Genomic DNA, 12,755 nt, shown 5'->3' with positions numbered 1-12,755 from the left:
CAAAACAAAAGGTACGGCAAAAAGGCAATGTTTTGATATCACTTCTGACCTATTTTGAAAAAAGTATTTCTTTACTTTTACTTGAGTGCTTACTACTAATAGCTCACTGCCCTCAGTGACTTAAAAATCAATAAAGTACCTTTATAAAAGTATAAGGCAGAAGTGAAAAATCCTATGAAAGAGGTAAAGGGTGCTTGCTATGAGAACATACAAGGTAAAAAAGTGTGTACAGCTGTGAGACTGAGACTAAGTTTGGTGGATTCATGATGCCAGGTATAAAGTTTTAAAGAACTAATGGAGATTTTGAGTAAAATCTGAATTGAGTAAAATTTGAATTCAAAATGACAGTATAAAGAGTAGAAAGACTACATAACTTAGCTAAATAAGTCTAAAAAAAAAAAATCTCAGGAACAATAAAAAAAAACAAAATTGAGAACTGTGAAAGTTACCCAGAATGCAAAGCAGAAGCTCACTATAAAAAGAGACTAAAGCTGAGGGATGGGATGAGGAGGGAGGTGGGAGGGGGGTTCAGGATGGGGAACACATGTACACCCATGGCTGATTCATGTCAATGTATGGCAAAAACCACTACAATCTTGTAAAGTAATTAGCCTACAATTAAAATAAATAAATTTAAAAAAATAAATAAAAAGAGCTGCTAAGTATTCATAGCAAGTAAAAGCTACTGACAGAATCTACATGTTTACAATAATGTCCAGTTCAACCTAAAGACAGGAAAAATAGACTCAGGACCCAGAATCATAAAGAGCCTGATTCTCAGTGATTTTAACTGACAAAAAGCTCTTGGCATAGGCCTAACATAGGAGCTGCATGGAGTAACAATAATGGCCAAAAGACTAAAAATAAGACTAATGTTCCAAGGGCTATTTACATTTTAATATAGGACTCCTAAGATTATTTAAAACAACCAAAAAAACCCCCAAAAAACCCAAAACCCAACAACCTTAGATTGTAACTATTCACATTCAACTCCAAAGATTCCTGATATAAAATGTCTGTCTAGGTACACAACTGGCACAGAAGAATCACTCAGCTCACAACTAAGCCTGGAGGTCACCCAGCAGCCATGTCTTCTTTTTTAAAAAACATGTATTGTGTATTTGGCTCACCCGGCGTCTTGTTTGCAGTGTGCAGGGTGTTCAGTGAAGGCATGTGAACTCTTAGTTCTGGCTTGTGGCATCCACCAGGCAAGTTCCCAGCAGCCACATCTCAAATGTATTTCCTTTACTAATCTTCCTTCAGAAAGAACTCTTTTACAGCAGATACTTTGTTTCTTTATATAAAGTAGCCATCAGAACAAGAGATTTTGCCAGGTAGTCAACATCTGCTCTGATACTACACAAAACTGATGTTTTCTGATAGAACCCTAATCAGCCAGGAACATAAAACTGTTTCATAGTCTCAACTTTGGCTCTTAAAAAGATCTCTCCAGAGGCATCAACTTTGAGAGGTCTACCATCTCCTGAACACTAAATCTGGTCCAAGGATAAGTATTATATCTTATACAACTTACATAATTTGCACAGCTAAACTTTCCCACTGTAGCTAGATAAGTTTTCAACTTAGGTAGCAGATCAGGCTTAACAAGGTGCTGAGAAAAATTTCAACATCCAGGATGAATGCCAGACCAATTAATCTCTGGGGATAGTTGTTGTTAAAGCTCCCTAGGTGTCTTCAACATAATGCCAACATTGAAAATCACTGACTTGCAATATGTGGGTAAGTAAAAAAAAGAAAAATGGGGGACAGTATCTAAAGTAGAAAATGGAAAAAGGCAAAGAAGGAAACTGACTGGAGTGACATTACATTTTACCAGTTTTAACATGGCTTCAACACATTTCAGATCAAAGGTGGACTGAAATTTAAATCAAAATACAGTCAATTTTCATTATTCACAGTAGTTACATTCTAAAAAGTCACAGCAAATACTTAATTAGCAAATAGCGAACCACTGTTCGCAGGGAAAAACAGGGTTAGGTTCCTGTAATCCTCCTCTCACATTCAACCAATTAATAATAACCTCAGTTTTGTGTGCTCCTATTTAAAGAGTTCTTAATATACATCGCTGACTCAACACTGAACCCAAGGGCAACAGTGCATGCCTAAATGAAGGTTATCTAATACACAGATTTTCTGCATAAGACACATCAGTCTTCTTGGAACTAGAAAGACTGAACAGCACTCCAGTATACCTGAGGGCCATTTTAAACGGTGAAATCACCAAAAGCACAAAAATGTGAAAAGAGTGGCAACAGACCCAAGGAAGGATATTTGTTTATTGTATGACAGCTGAAACAAGACAGTGTTGCCCTGTTTCACCTGAGCAGGGCACATTGCACATCCAGTAACCCAAATCTTCCCACTCTGCACATGTGTGCAAATCACCACAAAAGCACCATGACAACTGATTTCAGGGTTACAAATAAATGTTACCAAGTAGGTGGATTCACAAGTACAGAATCCATGAATCATGTGGATAGACTGTAGAAATATCAAATCAAGGTAGCTCAAAAGACAGGAATTTATGAGGTTTCCACTAAGCAATATAAAGAGCAAAGATGGCACCAATATGCATAGCTCCATAATCTTCTCCACTACAAATTTTAAATTGCTTTTCCTATTTAAGGGACATTTTTTCTGTAACATTTTTTCTGATATCAAATCTATATACTAAAAAAGAACTATACACTCAATTTGCTCAACATATGCCTTCCATGAAGTGCAAAAGTAAATATTTTACCAACGATCACTAATCACAAAATTCAGCAATGATTTAAAGGTATGATGGTTGGACTAGATGACCTCTAAAATGTCCAGTGGCTCAATGCTTTTGCAAGTTTAAAAACCAAAGTTGGTATGTCTATTTTAATTATAATAAAAGTCAACATATGACTACATACATATTCTCAGTAATAGTTTATTAGGATTACAATCACATTTTTTAGTAGTAGAGCTACAATATAAATTCTTATCTGAAAAACAGATAATAGCTGCACTCACCAAAAGAAATAACTTGAATCCAGTTGAATATTATCAAACCTGATGGATCCTCGTGGATCTATACAACTTCAAAAGCAAAACAACCTGCCATATTAATGCTATAAAACTAAATATGTCTCAAACTGTATACAAAAGTTAAATCAAGATGTAAATATAAGAGCTAAAACTATAACACTCTCAGAAGAAAAGTATAATAAACTGCAAGTCTTCATGACCTTGAATTAAGTAATGATACAAAACAAAAATACAAATGACAAAAGAAAAAAATAAACTGGACTTCATCATAATTAAAAATATTTATGCTTCAAAGGATACCAGGAAGAATGTGCAAACATAGCTCATAGAATAAAAGAATATTTGCAAATCAAATGTCTAATAAGTTCAGAATATACAAAGAAGAACTCACAAGTCCACAATAAAAAGATAATTTTTCAATGGCAAAGGATTTGAATAGCTATTTCTCCAAGAAATGTACCAATAAAAACAAGAAAAGATGTCCAATATTAGTCATTAAGGAAATGCAAAGAAAAACCACAATGAGATACCACTTCACACCCACAGGACAGCTACACTTAAAAAAATGGACAACAAATTTAGCCAGAATATGTACAAACTGGAAGCTCTGCACACTGCTCATGGGAATGTAAAACAATGCAGCTAACATGGAAAAGTCCGGCAGTTTCTTAGAACATTAAACATAAGAGCTACCAAATGACTCAGCAATTCCACTCCTAAGACAAATAAAACATGTCCACATAAATACCCATAGCAGCATTATTCAAAAAACAGAAATAACACAAAGTCAATTAACTGACAGGAACAGGAAACAAACCAAATGTCAATTAACTGGTGGATAAACAAGCTGTGGTATAACCATAAAATGGACTATTACTCAGCCTAAAAATGAACAAAGTACTGATATACAAGCTACAATATGGATGAAGCTCAAAAACATTATGCTGAGTGTAGGAGGCCAGTCCCAAAAGCCACATATTGCATGACTCCATTTATATGAAATGCCCCAAACAGGCAAATCTATAAAGATAGAAAACAAATGAGTGATTTCCAAAGGTGGGGGTAGGGAAGCAGGGGACCAGGTAACATGATACACTGGGAACAAAGCAACTGCTAATGGCTAAGGGGTTTCTTTTAGGGGTAAGTTTGTGAATATATTCTTTTAGTGACCATGGGTGTGAATATATTTTAAAAGCCACTGACTTTTATACTTTAAAAAAAGGTTAAGTTTTATGATACATAAATTGTATTTCAATTAAAAAAAGGAAAAAATTGAACTCACCATTTAAAACTGATGTAGAAGGCTCAAAATTTTACTTGGCTAACTCTCAAACTTTGAAGAGGACTGGCAAAGAATACATGCTAATTAGAAATCATACTTCCTCTCTGCTTCCTGTGGTGTATAAACACAAGGAGAGACTCCATTTAAAGGAAATTTGCTTTCTTGGTAGCCTTTGTTGGTAGGCAACAAAGGACCAGGAATCAAAATTTTTTTAAAGTGAATATCTAACAGAGGTAGTTTAAAATAAGAAGCCTACAGAATTATAAGTTAACTCACAAACAATTCCAAAGGTCTATGACATGAAGTGATTTGTAATTTTAACCCATATGATGCGTTTTTTTTTTAAAAAGGTTACACAGATTTTAAGTGGCAAAGCTAGAATTCGAAGTTTATCTGAATTCAAACCTGTGCTTATTCCACTGACATTTACTGAAGGTCTACTACATGCCAGGCACTGGGGTACGTCCAGCAGAAACAGTATATTAATTAACAATATGCCAGGCATATAAAGATCAAATTTAGCAGGTTAAGGGGCACTGCAAATGCCAGGGGTGCAAGGACTATCTTGTACTGGGTGATCAAGGAAGGCTTCTCTTAGAAAACTACATTTGAACAAAGATCTGAGACAAAATAAGGAAGTGAGCCATCAGATGTGTGGAGAAGAGCACTCCAAGTTGAGGAAATTAACAGGGAGGGAGACAAAAGGGAGGCCCATACAGCTGCAGGGAAGTGAGGAGGGTGGGGTGGGGGTTGAAAGAGACAGATAATATAAGGCTTTCTGGGTCACTAACAGGGATTTTAGCTTATATTTTCAATAAAATAGGGAAGCCACAGTATGGATGTGAGTGAAGTAACATTTGACTTTCCTTTTGAAAGAATCTAAATGAAAGTTGAGAAAAGACTGTAAAGGAACAAGTGCAGAAGCAGGGAAACCACTTAGGGAGCTATTGATACAATGTAGATGACAGATGATGATGATTTACATCAGGTAATGATGCAGGTGGCCCTAGTGGTACAGAACTTGCCTGCCAATGCAGGAGACGTAAGAAACATGGGTTCGATCCCTGGGCTGGGAAGATCCCCTGGAGGAGGGCATGGCAACCCACTCCAGTGTTCATGCTTGGAGAATCCCATGGACAGAGAAGCCTCGTGGGCTACAGTCCACAGGGTCTCAAAGAGTTGGACACAACAGAAGAGACTTAGCACGCACACACACACACAATGATGCAGAAGAGTAGATGACTGGATTCTGAATTTATTTTGAAGGTAGAGCTCAACAGAATCTGCTGATGGTTTGACTATGGAGTGGGATGAAACCAAGGTTTCTAAATGAACAACTGGAAGAGTCAAGTTTTGCCAAGCACCACATGGGGAATACTACAGAAAGGTTTGGGAAGGTAAATAAAGGAGTTTTACAAATGCTTACCTCCCTGCTCATCTACTTTTGTCTTAATCACTACATTACATACTGGTTTTTGTGCAACACAGCTGTTAAGCCGTGAAACAGAGACTGAATCCAGGTCTTTTGATTCTAGATTCTGGGCACTTTTTTCTTTTCCCAAGGAAGTGGAAGAGACCTAAAAAGTTAAGTCTTATAAAAGCAACTGAATGAGAATACAATTTTTCTCAGAAAAAAAATAACTCAAAGGCATGCACCATTTGCTGGTACTCCAAAAACAGCATTCACAAATAAAGGCTATCAAACAGAGACATTTTAAAAACACCTGACAAACATGAAAAAGTATTACGCAGATAAAACAATGAAGCAGATAATGATATAAAGATGCAATAAAATTCATCTAAACCAAGGCTCAACCTAGATAAATACTATGTAGAAGTGTATTTTCAGAAAAAATGCCAGGGCTTCCCTGGTGGCTCAGTGGTAAAGAATCTACCTGCCAATGCAGGAGACACAGGTTCGATTCTCTATCTAGGAAGATTCCACATGCCACACATGCTGCGGAGCAACTAAGCCCTTCTGCCACAACTGATGAGCCTGGGACCTAGAGCCGGGAAACTGCAACTACTGTAGCCCACAGTCCTTAGAGCCACTGCTCACCAATGAGAGAAGCCACTGCAACGAGAAGCCATCGTTCTGCAACTAGAGCAGCTCCCATTCTCTGAAACTAGAGCAAAGCCCACATAGCAAGGAAGACCCAGCACAGCCAAAAGTAAAATGAGTTCTCATCACAAGAAAAAATATTTTTAAAAAAGAAAAAGAAAAATGCCAGATCATCCTTCTAAAAACTCTCCTTAAGAATAAAGATTATCTTTGAACACTAAAGATTTGCCATTATAATTTTATTGAATGATCAAATATATGCATAAAGAACCTTTGTAAAAATTTTGATACATAAAGTAACTTTACATTTTAAAATATAAGGAACATTTTCCTTTCATTTTCTTAGCTACAGAAGCTATAAAATATTTTAGTGAATGGTAAATTATTGACTGAAGAGTTAAATAAATATCCCCATGATTTCTCTACAAGACCAAACTTGTTAGTATGTTCATTACCTACAACTTCATAGCATCAGCTTCACCACTCAGTTGCTATACAATTTTGGGTAAGTCACTTCTCAAATAAGTGATTATTTATCAAAAAATCACTCTTTTTATTAGACTGAAATGGGATATGACTTCCCATTTTACAAGGCTGGAGTAAGAATCCAGAGAGAATGTAAACACATTGAAAAACACTAAAGTTATGGCACACATAAATCAAGAAAATAAGCCAACTTTGAGGGGAATATGTGCTAAGTGCTAAGTCGCTTCAGTCGTGTCCGACTCTGTGCGACCCCATAGACGGCAGCCCACCAGGCTCCCCCGTCGCTGGGATTCTCCAGGCAAGAACACTGGAGTGGGTTGCCATTTCCTTCTCCAATGCATGAAAGTGAAAAGGGAAAGTGAAGTTGCTCAGTCATGTCTGACTCTTAGCGACCCCATGGACTGCAGCCTACCAGGCTCCTCTGTCCATGGGATTTTCCAGGCAAGAGTACTGGAGTGGGGTGCCATTGCCTTCTCCGTGAGGGGAATATACATGTAATATAAAAATAATTTTAAAATATTTCTTTATAGGTACTGGACCTTTCTATTAAGAGAACTGTTTATTAGATTTCTCTAAAATAGAATTAATGCAGAATTTGCTGTGTCAAGTCTCACTGTAATTACTATGTGCATATTTAAGGGACGATGAGACAGGATTTTTTTTTTTTTGGTTCTTATCGACTCTATGGCCCAAGGAAGTGGAAGAGACCTAAAAAGTTAAAATAAAAGATCCAAACCAACACTTTTAAGACAAAAATAGAAGGCATCTTGTAAAGCAACAATTGATTAATAGCAAAAAGAAAAATACCACAATGACTGCTGTGAGAATTAAGAAAAGATAATGACCCCAGCTTTATGCTTTTGTTTGGTTAAGTCTACTATCTACTTATGTTTATCACTGACACAGAACATCTTCAATTCTACTCTTTGCTATTTCCCTTTTCCTTCAGCACTTGCTCCAACAGCTCTGTGTAGGCCCCATTACTGGCCAGAATATCTAGCCAATCTCCTCAGGTACTATAATTCTAGGTACACTCCACAAGCCTCCAGTGCTTAGTAAGCCTCTGGATCCGTGATGACAGTCAGTTTTCTCACTTTTGATTAAGCTGTAACCCTTAATGATGATGATATCAACAAACAGTCATAAGGAATCTAATTGTCAAGTAATATGACTATAATAATAATGTCAGAAAGAACTCATACCCTATCTCTCAATCACTTCCCTGGGGCTTCCCTGGTGGCTCAGATGGTAAAGAATCTGACTGTAATGCAGGAGACCCAGGTTTGATCCCTGGGTCGGGGCATTCCCCTGGAGAAGGAAATGGCAACCCACTCCAGTATTCTTGCCTGCAGAATTCCATGGACAGAGGAGCCTGGTGAGCTACAGTCCATGGGGTCGCAAAGAGTCGGACACGACTGAGCGACTAACACTTTCACTTTCAAGAACCCACACTCTCTCTCTCTCAGTGGCTAGAACCAACTATTTGTGTAAACAACAATGCAGAGTTGTGAATAACCCAAAATAATTTATTGTTTCTAAGTCATCTAAAAATAAGCACATATTCACAATCCTGTTACTAAATATCAATCTCCCTCCATCTAGCCAAATCAACAGTCAGTAGTCTAAGACCCAATTAAGAGGAAGAAAATGAAGAGAATCCACAAGAGTAATTCAACTGATCATTTCTCTCAATTATATCACTGCCAAAGTATCAACTACTATACACTGACTTTCTAAGCTCTTAAGACATAAAGTAAAGGTAGCTTATTATTAAAATTACTAATTCTAGGTGGTCAAATTAGAAAAATATACCAGGTATACTAAAAAACTTCCAACATAAAGAAGTTTCTGAATGAAACAGCTAAAATCTAAAATCAGAAAATATATCCAGGAGGCAAAATTAATCATTTCATAGGATGAAATGAGCCCATGGGCAAGAAAAAAAAGATTAAGAACAAAATGAAAAAAGAAACAGACACAAAAAATGCAACTTTATGGTTTAGCTGAAAACAGAATGCCCTAATACTGCTCCACTTTTAAGAAATATTTTGAATCACATAAAAAATTCACTTTAATAATGCTCTAAGAAAGTTTGTACCAAATAATCTAAGTCCCTAAAATGCTAAATCTAAACAATTGGTATGACCAACTTTCCACTTAATAGTTTAAGATTTCTAGAATCACCAGAATTAATGTAAATCTATTTATTCAACTCCTGCAAAGTTTTAAGTATCATCATGAGCCCACCACTCTCTAAGAATGGTTTCTTAAAACAGAATCTAACCATATCTTACTTGGTGATTTGTGTCTGCTCTAGGAAGAAATCGTAGGGAAAAAATGAAAGAAAAAAAAAGCAAAAATAGGAAAAAAACATCTCAAAGGGCTCACAGAAATCTGGAAACCACAATCTTGAACCGTATGTTGAAGAACAACTCAAGCAAAACTATGGAGCAGAAGTTTCCGCAGCATTATGGGTGTACCAGAACACTGATCCTCATCCCCAATGTTTGGCTGTGAGCTGCCCAGCCAGGTGCTTCCAGCCTCCAACAATGTCATCCACCCTGGTGTGCAATTCAAAAATTATTTTCTTGGAGAAGGAAATGGCAACCCACTCCAGTACTCTTGCCTGGAAAATCCCATGGACAGAGAAGCCTGGTAGGCTACAGTTCATGGGGTCGCAAAAATTCGGATATGACTGAGCGACCACTCACTCACTCACTGAGCCTGAGCTCTGGAGCCCAGAAGATGCAACTTCTGAGGCCACAAGTGCTAGAGCCGGTGCTCCGCAACAAGAGAAGCCCCTGCAATGAGAAGCCCTCTCACCGCAACTAGAGAAAGCCTGTGAGCAGCAACAAAGATCCAGCACAGCGAAAAACAGTAAATAATAAAAAAAAAAAGATTATTTTCTATGTGTGCCACAACGTAAAAAAAGGCTGCGAGGCACTGATAAGAGTATACTACAGTAGTTACAATGTCAGCTTTAAGATATATACTCTCCAAAAAGAATCTGAAAAACAACAGATATAACTGTGTATCTTATGCTGTTGTTGTTGTTTAGTCACTATGTGCAGGCGCGCTTAGTTGTGTCCAGCTCTTTGCAACCTCATGGACTGTAGTTCGCCAGGCTCCTCTGTTCAAGGGATTCTCCAGGCAAGAATACTGGAGTGGATCGCCATTTCCTTCTCCAGGGTATTGTCCCGACCCAGGGATCAAACCTGTGTCTCCTGCATTGGCAGATGGATTCTTTACCACTGAGCCACGTGGGAAGCCCTTTATATCTATCTACATATAGATATGTATAACTGAATCACTGTGCTACACACCTGAAATTAACATGACATTGTAAATCAACTATACTTCAATAAAAATTTTTTTAAAAAGACAAAACGACAACATAATCTCCAAAAAAAAATCGAAAGTCCACCCTTACTTGGTATCCTGATGATCTTTATGGCTAATTTATTTCATCTTTATCAATATAGGTAAGTAACTCTTACATACATTTGCATAATATGCATACTTTTAAAACACAGTTCCTCTTACAGGTTAAGTAACCTCTTCATCAGCAGTAATACCCTGGTGTGGGTAAGATGAAGAAATCTTCCGAAAACATTTTAGATAAGGACATGGTTAAAGTAGCATTTTTGTATAGCTTACTTTTTCCTAAGAACTCTAGCTAAAATTCAAAAAACATTAACCTCCTTTCACAAATTTTCTCTACAGCACTATAGCTGTCTAACATATAGCAATTAACTTAAATATTTTGTGCTTACCCATCACCCCTAACCAGATGTGGATGGTTTGTGGATGGTTTCTGCCATCCACAAAGGCAGAAACCTTGTTTGCTTTTGTTCATTGCTGTATCCGCAGCACCTAAATGAATACCTGACATAGAGGGCCCCCCCAAAAAATAACTGATTAGTAAATGAACAAATGTAACTTAGTTGCTGTTTTATGTATAATTTATTTGTCTTGAAGAGTTAAACTTTGCTATTAAGACTGTCAGGAAAAAATTTTGTGCAAAGACACAGAATAACCACACAGAGAAGTGCTGTGTTTCAAAAAGCTTGGTTAATCTATATCAAAATATTTTTCAAATAGTATCAGGAAAGTACATAAAAGAAGAGGGAACCCTTGCACACTGTTGCTGGGAATGTAAATTAGTTGCAGCCATTATGATGAACAGTATGAAGGGTCCTCAAAAAGATGGAAATTAGAAGTACTATATGATCCACTACTGGGTATGTAAAAGAAAACGAAAACACTTAATTTGAAAAGATACATGCAGCCAAATGTTCACAGCAACACTATTTATAATTGTCAGGATAGGGAAGCTACGTCGGAAGCTACGTAAATGTCCATCAACCAATGAATTGATAAATAAAGATGTTGATGCATGCATGTGTGTGCGCACGCATACACAAACACACACACACACACACACACACACACACAACAGAATATTACTCAGCCATAAAAAAGAATGAAACTTTGCCATTTGCAACAACATGGATGCATGTGGAGGGTATAATGTTCAGTGAAATAAATCAGGGAAAGAAACACTGTAGAATATCATTTACATATCAAATCTAAAAAGTAAAACTAGTGAATGTAACAAAAAAGAAATAGATTCACAGATATGATTAGTGGTTACCAATGGAGAGGGAAAGTGAGAGGAGCAAAATAGGGAGACAAGGTTAACATGTACAAGCTAAAGTACAAACTACTATGTATAAAATAAATAAGCTGCAAGGATATATTGTGCAGAACAGGGAATACAGCAAATATTTACTAATAACTATAAATGGAGTGTAATCTTTAAAAGTTGTGAATCACTATGTTGAACACCTGAAACAAAATATTGTAAATCAACTATGCTTCAATAAAAAACTTAAAAAATAAAAAGATACTACCAGAGAATCTATATCAGGTACTTCTAAAATACAAATAAAAGGAAGAACTTAGTTTTAATTAAAATGGAAAACATCAGTTTTCCATTCCTCTAATCAGAAGACATAAAGGAATAAAGGGTGAAAAGACAGAGGTACTTGGGACACAGAAAAATGCAGTATTACACTGGCAGGTATTGTGTCTATTACTTAAGTCACCATGTAAAATTCAAGACTATCAACATTAAGTTTTGTACTCAGTTTTGAAATCTGCTTTTTCCAGACACTAAAGGTCTAATTTTAATTAGCAAATCAGTTATCCCTATACTCCTCTGCCAAATATCATCACTAGTACTGTGGATTTTAATCTTTTTATTCTTAAAAAGAATGGTTTTAATCTTAACACAAATAATCTTAAATTGGTCACATAGCTGATCTACTGTTCAACTCGTGTTCTACAGTTCCTTTTTTGGCCTCAAATGACGAAACCTCTCTAACGTCTCTGGGGAGATTACGGTAAAGTATAATGTTTCCTGAAATTGTTTTTGTTTTTTCTCTGGATTGTTTCATGACATCTCTTCAACTAGGAACGTTATATACAAAATTTTTTTTTCCTATTCTGCAGTAAAGTCCAGAGGGAGAAGCAAAGGTAAAAAGAGTCTCGTACAGAGAACAGGCTGAAAGGGGACATATAACACAAAAGCACAGAAGTAAATGCGAAGCAAATACGTGCACAAAAGAAGAAGAAGATGCAGAAAAAGAGCTAAAAGAAAAGCACTGTTCTCGCCTAAAAAGAGAAAAAATCGGCAGGGGTATAAGGAAACTTGCTTATTCTTCTAGAAACAAAAGCATATAAAATTCTTCTAAGAAAAACGTGGTCTCTTTAAGATGCTGTTAAAACTAAAAAGCGCTCAGCTGACACTTCAAAGGGGAGTTCTGCCTTCTCTTCCTATGTTTTGACAAAGCTAGTCTTCATCTATAAATTAAATGCAAGCTATAG

At 36.6% G+C, this 12,755-nt stretch overlaps 1 protein-coding gene across 17 annotated transcripts in view; it reads right to left on the bottom strand.

Annotated features, from left to right (window-relative positions):
- Positions 1 to 12,755, bottom strand: part of UBE2W (ubiquitin conjugating enzyme E2 W) — a 122,692-nt gene that overhangs the window by 84,999 nt on the left and 24,938 nt on the right. For 4 of the 17 annotated variants that reach the window (XR_014057016.1, XM_081501652.1, XM_081501651.1 and 1 more), the window contains one exon: positions 4,319 to 4,429. The exons of 11 other annotated variants lie outside the window; for them this stretch is intronic. Coding sequence is in view for 3 of the 6 variants with exons in the window: in XM_081501652.1 (XP_081357778.1) it covers positions 4,319 to 4,321 (3 nt within the window). In the remaining 3 variants the exon portion in view is untranslated. Of the gene's footprint in view, positions 1 to 4,318; positions 4,430 to 10,639; positions 10,752 to 12,755 lie in introns of all 17 variants that reach the window. 2 more of the 17 variants (XM_081501653.1, XM_081501649.1) reach the window with 1 other exon arrangement.

The sequence above is a fragment of the Giraffa tippelskirchi genome, chromosome 6, assembly GCF_054371585.1.
Source record: "Giraffa tippelskirchi isolate mGirTip1 chromosome 6, T2T-mGirTip1v1.2.pri, whole genome shotgun sequence".
Lineage (NCBI taxonomy): Eukaryota > Metazoa > Chordata > Mammalia > Artiodactyla > Giraffidae > Giraffa > Giraffa tippelskirchi.
This window is presented reverse-complemented; position numbering and strand designations above follow the sequence as displayed.